The sequence below is a fragment of the Chaetodon trifascialis genome, chromosome 12 (assembly GCF_039877785.1).
Source record: "Chaetodon trifascialis isolate fChaTrf1 chromosome 12, fChaTrf1.hap1, whole genome shotgun sequence".
NCBI classification, from domain to species: domain Eukaryota; kingdom Metazoa; phylum Chordata; class Actinopteri; order Chaetodontiformes; family Chaetodontidae; genus Chaetodon; species Chaetodon trifascialis.
In genome coordinates, this window is record NC_092067.1 from 7,117,577 (window position 1) to 7,130,771 (window position 13,195).

General features: G+C 42.1%; 1 protein-coding gene across 1 annotated transcript; it reads right to left on the minus strand.

Moving 5' to 3' along the window:
• Positions 1-81: 81 nt before the first annotated feature.
• sec22a (SEC22 homolog A, vesicle trafficking protein) lies at positions 82-12,939 on the minus strand. Its single transcript, XM_070975778.1, has 7 exons — positions 12,806-12,939; positions 10,526-10,736; positions 7,032-7,195; positions 6,170-6,349; positions 4,169-4,287; positions 3,628-3,693; positions 82-3,292 (listed from the first exon to the last, which is right to left on the minus strand). The coding sequence occupies exons 2-7, from the start codon at positions 10,705-10,707 to the stop codon at positions 3,092-3,094; spliced, it is 912 nt and encodes a 303-aa protein (XP_070831879.1). The 5' UTR covers positions 10,708-10,736; positions 12,806-12,939; the 3' UTR covers positions 82-3,091.
• Between the last annotated feature and the right edge of the window lie 256 nt (positions 12,940-13,195).

Sequence of the window (13,195 nt, forward strand, 5' to 3'; positions counted from 1 at the left end):
CGCTGGGCTCGATTTAAATTGTGCATCCTCAGAGACAATTTAAGGATCTGAATGGTCAGCAATGGAATAAAAGGCCACTGTAGCCACAATGGTGTTTATTTGGCTTTTCTCAGGGGAGCTCAAGCACATGTGGAGCAAACAAAATCCTCAGACTTAATGATATTGACCTTTTTGCACAGCCAATCAATGATCCCCTGACTGTGTGAGCTTTGCCACAAAAAAACATTAGAACCGCTGATGTTGACCTAAAGCATGACGAGACCAAATTGTGCTGCAGGTAGGTGGAAATTTCCACCAGCATTTGCCATTAAAATCCACATGCTTCCTGCTGAGGAAGAAATAAATGCCTGCTCCATTAATCTACATCTGGAGGAAATTGCTGTTACTTGTAATGTGGCACCCACAAATAACATCAATTATAATCATCATATTCATGATACCTCATGCGCCATTACTTGTGGGGGGAAAAAAAGTGCTGCCTGAAAAGTGTTTCAGCTGCCTCTGATTCATGACGCAATCTGTTGTTCCAGAGAGAGAAAAAAAAAAGACTCTGAGGGGGTGATTAAACAAAACTTAGCAGTTTTACGACATTTAGCAGCTGAAACTCCAGAGCTCATTCCCAACATGCTGGAGGCTCCAGCCTCCAAGGTCAGGTCAACGTTTCTTTAAATGATAAAGGACTTGCATCCCACATGCTTCTCATCACAGGATACTCTGAATCTTCCCTTTCACAATTACAGCAAGATCTCAGTGAATGCCTCATTAAGTCCCAGCAGGGCTACAATAAAAAGATCGCATTCGATATTTGTTGAAGAATGGATCTCATTGTAATGGTAATGTCACAGATCTGTTTAATGTTCAGTGTTCCAGAGCTGAGCTCAGAGACAATGAGTCCTAATACAAGACTAGATATGTTTCAAATAGAGTGAGGGGGAGCAGAAAATACAAAATACAGATTCGTCTGCTCTCAAATACGCTTTGAATCCAGTGTTCCAACACATTTTCTCAGATCTTCATTTCCTGAATTTAACAATAGATGTATTTTTTCCATAGATTTCTGTATTCTCATCATGACTGGGGGCCTTAATAATAAAAGGTTTGATAGTAGACTAAATAAAACAAGTTCAAATGTGACAAAAAAAAACACACACATAAGTTCTCAGCAGTTCATTCCCAAGTTTTACTGACCTGGAATCAACCACATTCGTTCGCCATATTTGGACAAACCAGTGATATAAAAGCCTCCAGTTTTGCTGTTTCCATTTTACACAACACCCCCACACTACACATTTACTGTAACTGCTGTGGAAGAGGAGAATGTGAACACAAACAACCTGAGCCAGCGAGGCTCAATTCAGATCCAATCAAATCGAAGCCATATTGTGAAAAGAGCTATTAGGTCATGTAGGTGTGGTACCGCTGCTGGAAAGCAGAGCGTGCGCTGATGAATCATATTAGGCTGAAGTGTTGCAGCGGTCCCTCGACAGATCTGTAGTGCAGATGCCAGATGGACACAGAGTGGAGCTGCGTGGCGATACTCCTTTTCATTTTCACTTTTAACTTCTTCCAGCGAGTGAGAGAAGGGTTTAAAAAAAAAAGAAAAAAAAAAGATGTTATAACAATCTTGGCACAACTGTTGAGCCACTCATGAACAATGAACAATAAAAGGCATGACTCAATTCTCTACCCTTTTCCATTTGGTTGCTATTATTTGTTGGGATGGCGCAGGAAGCCCAGAAATCTTCCCATCATTTCATGAACAAATCTCACCCTGCCTAATAACGCTGAACGTGGCATCTCCTGACTGTAATTACATTAAGTGAACGCTGTGCTAATATCCATTACAAAGGCAGAGGGTGAAAGAGTTGAGTTTCCGGTCTTCATAAGTGGCAGGCGCAACCACGTCTGAACCGAAGGGCTCGGTGGGAGAAGCACACCGGAGGCTGCTCAGATGATGTGGGCTGCCTCTGGCCATGACAACACAGCTATGCATCTTTACTGCTGCCAACACAGACCTGTTTATTAACATAGTCACTTGACACCGGCATATGCTTCAGGCTGTGTGGGCGAGGAAGTTGGATATGAATGCTAACAGGCTGTTTGTGTCGACTGAAACAGGATTTACTTTGTGACAACTAGACGCCAGTCTGAGTAAAAAACACGCAGATATCATAAAACAACAAATTAAACCAATAAAATCTGTATAAATCTTCATCGACCACATGTGGTGCAACAATCAGTCGGGAAATAAATAGCAAAATGTCTACAAATCGACAAATGTCTGTGAGTTATTGGCTCTGCAACACAGAATACACCAAAAACTGAAAGAGCACACAGCACAGCATTGCATAGTTTTAAACCAAGACCTAAACCAGAGTCCTGTACCCGCTCACATACACATGGCTACATGTGCAGAAATGCATCTAGCAGGGACAAAATACAATTATCATCATGAATCACATTATTCAATGAACTGGATGTGAGTGGGTGAAAGTCAAACTTAATTTCTTGAGTGAGAAAAATGTTTTAGGTTTAAAAAGTATGATGTTGGGGTTCAGGTACTGGACAGTAACATATCTGTACGATACGTTCTCAGTAACAGCTGCAGCGCTTTAAACAGTGAGCTATGGCCTGCGTGTTTGGTTTCAGTGGGGATGCATGTGATACGTTGGCTCTGATACTTACTGCAGCTTTACGGGTGCAGGAAGTGTAAGTGTTTGAAAAACTGTACATATGCAGGACTCTGGCCTGTACTGTGGCTGCATTTTAAGGAAGGAAAAGTAAACATCTTAATCAATGGTGGAGAGCAGACAGCTCCAATCAATCCAATAAGTCCCAGAAATGATCGCAGCAGTTTGTTTCCTCCGTGTCCGCGCTGAGATCTGTTGCTGTCCACTGGTGCTGGGATGTAGTGAACAGGACTAATGTGGTGCTGTGAGATTTTTGGCTTCTCTTCTGAACTGGGAGGATTGTTCTTTTCTTTTTTGTTCGTTTCCACTTTGTCCTCAGGCCAGCCGGTCCCGTCTCCGCTGCGTTTCCAGAGCACATGCGAGACATCTGACTGAGGGTCTGACCGTGTTTGCAGTTTTATTCAGACATTGTAGTCTGGCGCTTTTCCCAGCGGTTGCCTCAGTCTGATCTGAAGGGTCATGAAGGCCCCCACCGCCACGTGGAAGAGGATCTGCCACATGTTCCTCAGTTCATACAGATACATGTTGGACAGACAGATGAGTGCAAACGCCAGGAAGGACTTACTGTTCCTCCACACGGAGAAGTAGGTAAACAGGTAGCACTGAAAAGAGAGAGAAGAAGGTGAATGATGCTCGCTGGTGCCACTGACATTTCATTAATGTCCTTCATGAGGCCAGAAATCTGCTCCGTACGTAAGAAATCCTGTCTGATAACTTTGTTCCCTCCATCGGCCCACCAATTTGTGGTGTTCCATTTAGTGCCAGGGGCTGCACAAAAGGAGCTGATGAAAATGTTTTAGAGAAGGTAGAGCGGTGAAAGGCACTGAGCTTTTGCTAATGTTAGTCTAGCTGACAAGCTGCTGAGCTGTAAAGTGCAGGGCTGTTAGTCGGCCAGTCAGCCAGTGATGGGCTGCTCTTACTGCAGACTATCACTTACCTGATACAGACAGGCTGCTGTGCCGAGGAAGAAGGCAATCACGTAATTAAAGTCTTCATCGTCATTCTGCAGACAGGAAGAAAAAGGTCTTTTTTTTTAGCACTAGTCATCCATGTCTAGACAAAGCACCATAAAGCCAATATGACAAAGCACTCAGTGGTGGTTCTTTCATTTAGTCTTATCTAGTTTATCAGGACATGATGTCACATTTACAGTTTGAAGGGACTGAATGCACCAAAGCTGAATGAATTCTGCAAACGTTTCTGGAAGGAAAGTTCAGCTTAGTGACTATTTGAATCTTAATTTGGTAATCTGGTTATGTGCATGCTATTGCACAATATGATTATATGAAGTCAGATGGGACAGGAAATACAAATAGCCAGATTATCTAAACCTAAAGTTATTTGGAGGTAAAACTGAAAATGAGCGCACACATAGTGGCGGTGATAATTCCTCACTGCATGAGAAAAGTGTGCACATGCGACCGCGGTGACAGGGGACGTCCAAGGTGAGCAAGTATGTCTGTCGGTCACGTCCTCACCTGCAGTATGCTCTCTATGGCGTGGACTCCTCGCAGCAGGTTCAGGCCTCCACAGAGGACGCTGAGCACACAGGACACGATGCCTGGGAGAGTCACTGGCTCCAACATCTGTGTGGGAGCTGTAAGAGAGAAAGGACGAGGGGCTACACACTCAGCACATTCTGCCTTGACAGAAAAAAATCTGCTTTTCAAAGCTTATGACAAAACATACTGCATACATCTTAAGAAATGTAATCATCAATGAAAACGATTAGACGCAGGATAAAAGGATGAACAGAAATAAAAAGCAGAGCGTACATTATTTAAATCTGTCTTCCAAAACATTCTGGCACAGTTAAGGGAGTAATGCGTCACTATTATCAGATTAGCATACTTCATCCCCCAGGACAAAGTGATTTATATCCTCAGAAAAGAGAGACTGGCAAGGGCGACCGGCAGGGAGCAAACAAAGCGTGGAGAGCTGCCCTGAAGAGGATGTCACGGCGAACACAACAGCTCCAAGTGACCCGCGGTGGCATCGCTTAGCTCGCGGCAGCTGAGGCATGACGGTGCGTTCAGGAGCAACAGTGGAGCTGACTGACTGACCAGCAGGCTTACGGTATCCTTGAGGATCCTTCTCCTTCTTTTCTTTTTTTTTTGTTTATTTTGCAGATTTGTTTTTTATGTAATCGAACACAAACGTGCATATGCCAAACAAATGAACCGGTACTTCTAAACGGAAAATGTGCAGTGAGGAAGTGTTTATTCAGAGCAGGCGCACACACGGTTTGAACTGAGATTGCTTATTTTAACAGTCCACTCGGTGCTCTGTGAAATAACAATCAAAGGCACATTTATAAACATAATTGAAATTCTTTATGAGTAATGACTTCGATCATTCTTTTTATTTACATTCATGTCTGTACTTCCCCTTAGTTACGATGTTTTCATTTTATTGTGAATTGTGAAGTCTGCAAAGTATATGAGCTCTATAGATGAATCACTGATGATCGTTGTGATGTTTGATAATGATGATTGAGCTATTGTGCGATGAAGGCTTGCAGGTGATGAATTAGTGGTAAGAACAGCCACAACTGTGCACACCAGCAGCTGCTCCGGTGATCCAACACAATTGGTGAAACTTCACTGCTTCTTTACAGACACAAGTATCGACACGCAAACGAATGTTTAGAGGTGTTTCTAAGGTTATTTCCAGCTAAATGCGGGAGTGGGAGTACATGTGGACCCAGTCATACAGCCTTAGAAATCTGACTGAAGGAATGCTTATGCATATTTCTCTCTCTCTCTCTGTACAAAGAGTATTAGTCATGCATCTGTGAGTTTTATGCATCTGGCCACTGGAGTTTATAAAAGAAGCAAATCACTTTAAACTGATATTCAGCCAGATTTTATGCTGTCGCGCTTCCAAAAGTTTACTGTATACACTGTTCACTGCAGTAAACAATGAGAGGGTAGAAACGGTGGTAAAATGCAAAAATGAGCTCTTAATTCTCCCTAAAAAGTAACTATTAAAACTATTACAATTGTTTTGTGCTGCAAATGGTACTTTTTTTAAATGCATTTTGGTACAGATTAACATGATTTTCACCAGCTTTTAATAATCAAAATTACATATTTTTTGTTTGCTTGAAGTGAGAGTAATATCTTTCAGCATGATAATGGTCACCTTTCATGTGATACTGTAGCTGATCTATAAACTAATTCCAATAATTCAAGTGTCATTCAAAAAGGTTGGTGCTGATGCACTCTGAGAATGTGTTATGGAACGGCCGACCTTTCAACATCATCACAAGCGTGTGGGAGAGTCAAACTGACAGGTGCAGCGGTACAACCACTGAAGTTCCTTCACTGCAGAAGGATCCAGTATTATGAAGACCCCCTGACCTCTCCATGTCATTGTGTAACAAAGATCAGTGCTACCACTGTTCACAGTGCCAAGTAGGTACTCTTTTAACAATAGATAGGTAGATGGGACATGTATAGGGAGTGTGTATGTCCTACCTATGCCCTTGTATTTAGAGGGCGAGTGAACTGAGAACCCATTGATAGCCCGCAGGTCCTCCGGGGAGAGCTGGTAGGGCGGTCGCAGCTTGATCTCTGTCTGCATGTCAGCCAGGTTGATCTTGGTGGACAGGGAACGCGGGCTGTTGTAGCGCTGTTTCGTCTTCTGGATGAAGGTGTCTGATGGATGACAGAGAGCACAACAACAAGGTGGTTAAAAACCCAGGGAGCAAACCAAGGGAGACAAAGAGATCATTTGTATGGAAGAGCAGGATGTTCTGTCAGGGTTAAAGCTACATTTCAGTCTTTGATACTCTGACAGACAAGAGGTTACTCAACATTGATTTTGATGACTCATTTATTGTTTAAGTCTATTAAGTTTAAATACCAATCATTCTCTGATTTAGCTTTCTAAATAGAAGCCTTTGCTGATTTTTCCTGTTTTCATATCATAGCAAATTTAATGTCTTTGGGTTTTAGATTGTTGTTGGACAAGACTAAACAATTATTAAATGCATCATGAAAATATTAAACAGGTGAATCAAAAATAGTTGGAGTCATGCAGCCCAGAATGCACTGGTTCTATTTAAGTTTTTCAACATAGACAGGAAGAGGGAATAATTACAATTGTAAGGTTAATGAGTAAATAAGCAAGAGCAACATCTTCTAGTCTACAAGAAGCAACAGTGGAAACAAATTGAATCAAAACATGCCTGAACTTGAGGCTGGTTTTGTCAGAGAAACTGGAGCATCTTTTCCCTGTACTGCTGATGATCAGAAACGCCTCTGCTCTGTGACTCTGAGCTGACATCATAAGATTGACCACGCAATAGCTGAAACATGCTGTTAAACTCTAGCTTACCAAATTCAATAAAGGAGTACGGCCGCACGGCACTGCTGATCCGTTTGGTGTCATAGGTGACGATAAACTCCTTCTGTAGCTCATCCAGGAAGCAGAAGGCCAGCACGTTGGGATAGTTTGCAGTGCACACCATCAGGTATCCAACACCCAGTGAACTCGTGAAACTGAAACACATGCACATGCAGAAACATTATTACTTTTCACACACCCCACTGTTTTCTCCTGACAGACACCATGGGAAACTGTAATTAGGACACCAAGCTAAATACAGTGCAGATTATAGGAAACAAACACAATGGCAGGTCTGATTCTGCAGGCTGCTGCTCGAAACACAGCACAAACACGATTTCAGCACATTTGTGCCTAAAATGTACATGTTCACAGCTAATTAAACACAAGACCCTTCTCACATTCAAATGCACCTCGGCAAACACTATCTTTTGGCCCTGCGGTGTTAATTGATACACAGAGCACAAATTAAATTCCCCAGATACAAAGACTTCTACATTGTCGGATGCCTGAGCACGCTCAGAGCATGTCGGGGGGGGGGGGGGGGGGGGGGGCAGTTGTCACAGCAACATCTGAATTGGTGGAGCTGGAGCCTATCCCAGCTGTCAACGGGCGAGAGGCAGGGTACACCCTGAACTGGTCACCAGTCGATCGCAGGGCAACACACAAGACAAACAACCATTCACGCTCACACTCACACCTAAGGACAATTTTAGAGTCACCAATTAACCTAATGAGCATGTTTTTGGTCTGTGGGAGGAAGCCGGAGTGCCCGGAGAGAACCCACGTATGCACGGGAAGAACATGCAAACTTCACACAGAAAGGCCATGCCCGAGGGGATCGAACCGGCGACCTTCTTGCTGTGAGGCACGTGCACTACCTGCTGCACCACCGTGCTGCCATCTGAACTGATGTGGAACCTAAATGTCCACTAACAGTACAGACTGGTGTGATGATAATCATGTGGTAAGACCAAAAAAACAATATAAAGTATCGAGAGTAGATATCTAAAGAATGTGATACCAGCATATCACTGTGTAGCTGGTGAAAACCACAAAATGCACGTTTAAACAATACATCACGACAGGCTCCGCTACGCGTCAGGCCGAAGAACGCCTCTTAGCTGTGGTATAATGAGCGTATATCATGGACTGGAGTGATGAAATGCTTTCATAAAACGGTTACCAATAATGGCAATATGAGAGAGGAAAACACAATAATTTTCATGTAGTTTTTAATTAAACAGAAATACATATTATCTAATAAAATAGCCCCGCTGTGAAAAAAGTAGTCCCACCTTTCCATACGTTAGCTCTGCATGTCGTCTATTCCTCGCCTTTTTTTTTCAGGAGAAAGTCACTGCTCAATCAACTCTACCATTGTTAACCCTATCTGGAGGTGAAAGTTAACCTTAAACGTGAATTCAACTAATTTAGTCGATTTGTTAACGTTGTCAAAACACCGCAGCAACTTTTTGCTGTAACAGTTTGTTGTCATGGATACATTGTTGCTAACAATCAGCCCTGTAACGTAAACATGCGAGCCCCCCCCCCCAGTTAACTATGAGTGAGTGGTCCTGAAGAATCCACCCAAAACCTCGATGAATGAGAGTTTTTTTAATAGTTTAAGCTTTATCTTGACACCAGTCTTCGAAGCACTTCACTGCCCACTTGGTCTGTTTAACCGTATTGGCCTCGCTTCTCTCCTTCTCCCGTTGGTCAACCTCTCTGGACGTCAGCTCCGCATGTCGTCTTTTGCTTGGCTTTTTTTTTTTTTCGGAGACAGGCACTCTTCAATCCATTCATCCATCGTTAGCCCTCCCCGGAGATCAAAGTTGACTATGAACATGTTTAAATGTTGTTAATGCCTTAAAAAAATAAACATCAAAACCAGCTACTTTTTGCTGCGTACTGTAACAGTTGATTGTTGTCATGGAAACATTGTTGCTTCCCTGAAGCAGAGTGATATGCTGTGATAAGGCTTTTTAGAATAGTAGCTGTGGTATACGCTCATTATATCACAGTTAACAGCCAATCAGATTGCCGGATTTCACCTTTCTGTTTTATAATCACAGTTAATATGCACCATCAAGTCGATGCTGTCAACACTGATGGGAGTGTATTATAAAGGTTATCACACTTAAGTTAGTAAAGCTCATTCATATTGTGGCTACCCAGAGCTACCACCACAAAATGCTTCACAATAAAAGAGAGAAGAAACAAGAGGCTTGAAGGGTCCAAAGAGAATGACTTTCAAATGTAGGAGCCACAACTTCAAAGGCACAGTCTCCTTTAGTTTTAAGCCTGCAGGGAGGAACAACCGTCAAGCCCTGATCAGAAGACGTCACCACCAGAAAGTGATACAGGCAGGTGTCTGGATACACAGAGCTCTGAGGCTGATTTCAAGAATCCTCAACTGGATTCTGAATTTGATAGTGAACTGTTAAAAAATGGGTGTCATAAGACCTTTTACAGGCTGTTTCCAATTATCTTGAAAGTCTCTTGACAGAATGCTCAGACCAACAGTCTCCATAATATTTTACTGATACCATATCAGTAAATATAAAGCATGGAGTCAGTACTGAGTAAAAGATAAAGTTGGTCCTCAGGTACAGTAGAACTGCAGAGGCATAAATACAGAGTTACAGCATGAATATGTTAATACTATAAAATGTAAAGTAGTCTATATAAAGGTTACTGTAGAGTCCCTAAATCCTGTCAAATACAGTATATTCTAAATCCCTATGAATGTCCAAAGAGTCAGCAATTATGGTTACAGTTTACAGTTGAGTTATTTCATGCAGAATCACACAAGGAACCTTCTCCAGCTTTCACGACACAGACACATAACAGAGATAACAGCCTCTAAAGGGCCAATAATATCACAGAATAGATTAACCTGTGACTTTAAACGCTGCCTGCCTCGTTCTGACCTTCACTGTCTTCTGACCTTCTCTTCCTCAGATGCTTCAGGCTCCCATTGATTAGAGACTCTTATCAAAGGAGACTGGCAGTAGAGCGGTATAGCTGGCTCATTAATGGTCAATTCTAAGTTTCCTTTGAGCTCATGCTCTCTGTCTTAATAAGACTAATTAGCTCTTAACAAACAGCGCCTGAGAGAGTTTCAAAGCATTTCCCTAAGCATCACTGGGCCTTTTAGAAGCATTCTGACACCTTGAATGAAGGCCCAGCTGTCAAATCACTCAAATTAAAAAGCACTTTTCCATCATAGATGTGTTAGAGGGGTCAAGAGGAGAGCAGAAAAACTGTCAGCAGTAGACTGTATAATCACCCTTCTGTGTCAATGGATGAAAATGCAGAAAATGATCTAAATCTCTAAATTGTATTTTACACTATGAATTGAAATTATGTTAAGTGAAAGGACTCATAGTCATACAGATAATGCTCTTATCTAGGAAGTACTAACAGTGATCAACATTTAATGGGGTATCATAACCGGATATTCTTGGTTTATTATGACCTACTTCACATTATATGGTCCAGTCTTAAGTGTGCAGCGGTCGGGGAACTGGCTGAGTTTCTTGGAGAGGCCTTTCAGGTGCCTCTTGGTTTCTTGAAGCTCTTTGTCCTGCTCATAGTCTGTGGATGCAGAGAGAGGCAGGCCATCCCCAACCCGAACCACAGAGGCGAACAACACCATCGACATCTTACAGCTGTGACAATCTCACTGAAGCTCTGCAAGCAGATGGAGGAAAGAGAAGAACGCTTGTTAAGAACGCAGCATTAACATCCTGAATATCTAATGTGTTTGCGTCAAACAATGAACTATTTCATTTTGTGCAAATGCATGTCTAAATAAAAGACTGACAAAAATGGAGAACATTTCTTTTTTTCTGTTTTAATATCATCATTAGATGAATAACTTCAGATGCTGGACTACAGGTCAGACATACACAGGTGTTACCTTTGTGCTCTCAGGAAATGAGTTTCACAACTTCCTGACATCTTACAGAATAATGCCTTATTAATTACTTGAAAAAGAAATCAATAGATTAATTGATAATAATTTTTAGTTCCAACCCCACCTGAAAGCGTGGGTGGCAACTGAGCCCAATGAGTTGATAACAAAATAACTTTGTTTCAGTCCTTGTTTACTGAAGTCATCCTACATTGGTCACGCAAATCTAAGATGTTGCTGAAACACTTTCATCATCTCTAGTTTTATGACAAAATTGAGAATTGAAATGGATAGCACTCAGGTACCATTCATGTTGCTGCATGGATAATGTAAATTATTGTATAACTGCTAATCTTAATTCAAGTGCTTACTCGAAAAATGTCTGAGCAGTCATACATTTAGTATCTTACTAACTAACTAACATGAAATATTCAACAGTTTATCTGAGCATCTCAGCAATAAATGTGCAACATTACACCCCATTACCAAACCAGAGTTCCTTTGGCGTCTCTTACTCACACTGCGACTTGCTAATATTGCTCATAACATGTTTTTCACCACATGTCCCCTTTACACGTTTTACACTTCTATCAGTTTCATGCCAAATAGCCAGTTCCTCAAGATCCCAGTGAAACCATCCATCCATCCATCCATTTTCTATGCCGCTTATCCCTTTCGGGGTCGCGGGGGGGCCGGAGCCTATCTCGGCTGTCAACGGGCGAGAGGCAGGGTACACCCTGGACTGGTCGCCAACTGATCGCAGGGCTCCCAGTGAAACCCGGCTGGGAAATGAGTGACTTTGGTGCATTGTCAGTACAAATCCAACCATCCACAGCCAAGTCTAATCGTGTACAACACATGCACAGTACAAGGGGAAGGTGAGGGAGTTCTTCAGGACAAAGCAGGAAACTTCAAAAGAAAATGCTTTGACGGTGGAAGAGCATTATGTCAGGTGCTGTTTTCTCCAGAGGTATTTTCATTTCTGCAGAACAGAGTCTACTTTTAGTTAGCAAACAGTCAATGAGTTGTGATGTCAGGCAAAAATGTAAAACAGTGTTTATGAAATGTTGATGCACTGAAATTCAATAAATATGAGATTTTATTCCAGTTTGGAGAGAATAGCATAGAATAGAGGATGGAGTGAGAAGAGAAAATAGAGATGTTGGTTGGGTTGCTGAGGCACAGTAAATTTCAATTTAGTTTAAGAAAGCCTCTGCTGCTCCACTAATGAACAGGGCCTGTCGGTGCTGTGGGGTCGGTCGTGCAGGAACCATGGACAGCTCCACAGACTGACTGGAGGGGCGTTAAGAAGAAGCCTTGGAGGCTTTCTGTCGTGACGAGCTTTCACCCCAATCGTTGCAAACGTTTCATAGGTCAAGGCAAACTCAAGACACAGGCATTTACACCTGGTTTAAATAAACTACAGGAACGGAACGACACTGCGACGACGGTGTGACAGGATTTCACGTTAATGTTAGCTAGCTAAACCTGGGAGCAGTGAGTCAGTAGCTAAGGAGGGCTTAAGTTAAAACTCACCCGAAACCTTGGCGCATTAACTACGAGTTTCATGTTTTCGAAGGTTTTCCTATAATGTACGCTAGCACGCCAGTTTGTATTGTAGGAAAACAAATCAACTAACTACACCAAAACAGGTTAGCCAGTTAGCCGCCATTAGCAGCTAAATGCATTAGTGAAGCTTGTTCACCAACAATTACTTCCAGCTAATGTTAGTAAGCTAAGGAGCTAACAGCTAGCTACTTTGCATACCCACAACTCAGGGCAAGGCTATGAGCAAACCTGAATAAAACGCACGTCTGACAAACTGAGATACTTGTGTGTTTAATACCTGGTAAACGAGTGTAGCATCATGAGGACATCTGTGATATGCAGCTGGAAAACTGCACAGAGCAGAGGCAGCTAGCAAAAACAGCCGGCGATCAGGGTTCTAGACGTTTACGTGGCTGTGTCGCTGTGCATTGTGGGTAAAGAGATCTCTCAGCATCACAGGGAAAAAAAAAAAAAAAAAAACTTAACTAAACTAAAAAACACAGATGCTGTGTTGTAACAAAACACGTTGGATTCTGTTCAGTGTTTGACTTCTGTCCCTAATATTAAAATGAACACTTTGAGTAGAATTAATTCTAATTTTGCTGAAATGATATTAAAATGTGTTACAATCTTAAATGCTGTCTCCGTCACTGCTTCTTCTGCGTAAAGGTTCAGTTTCTCATTCATT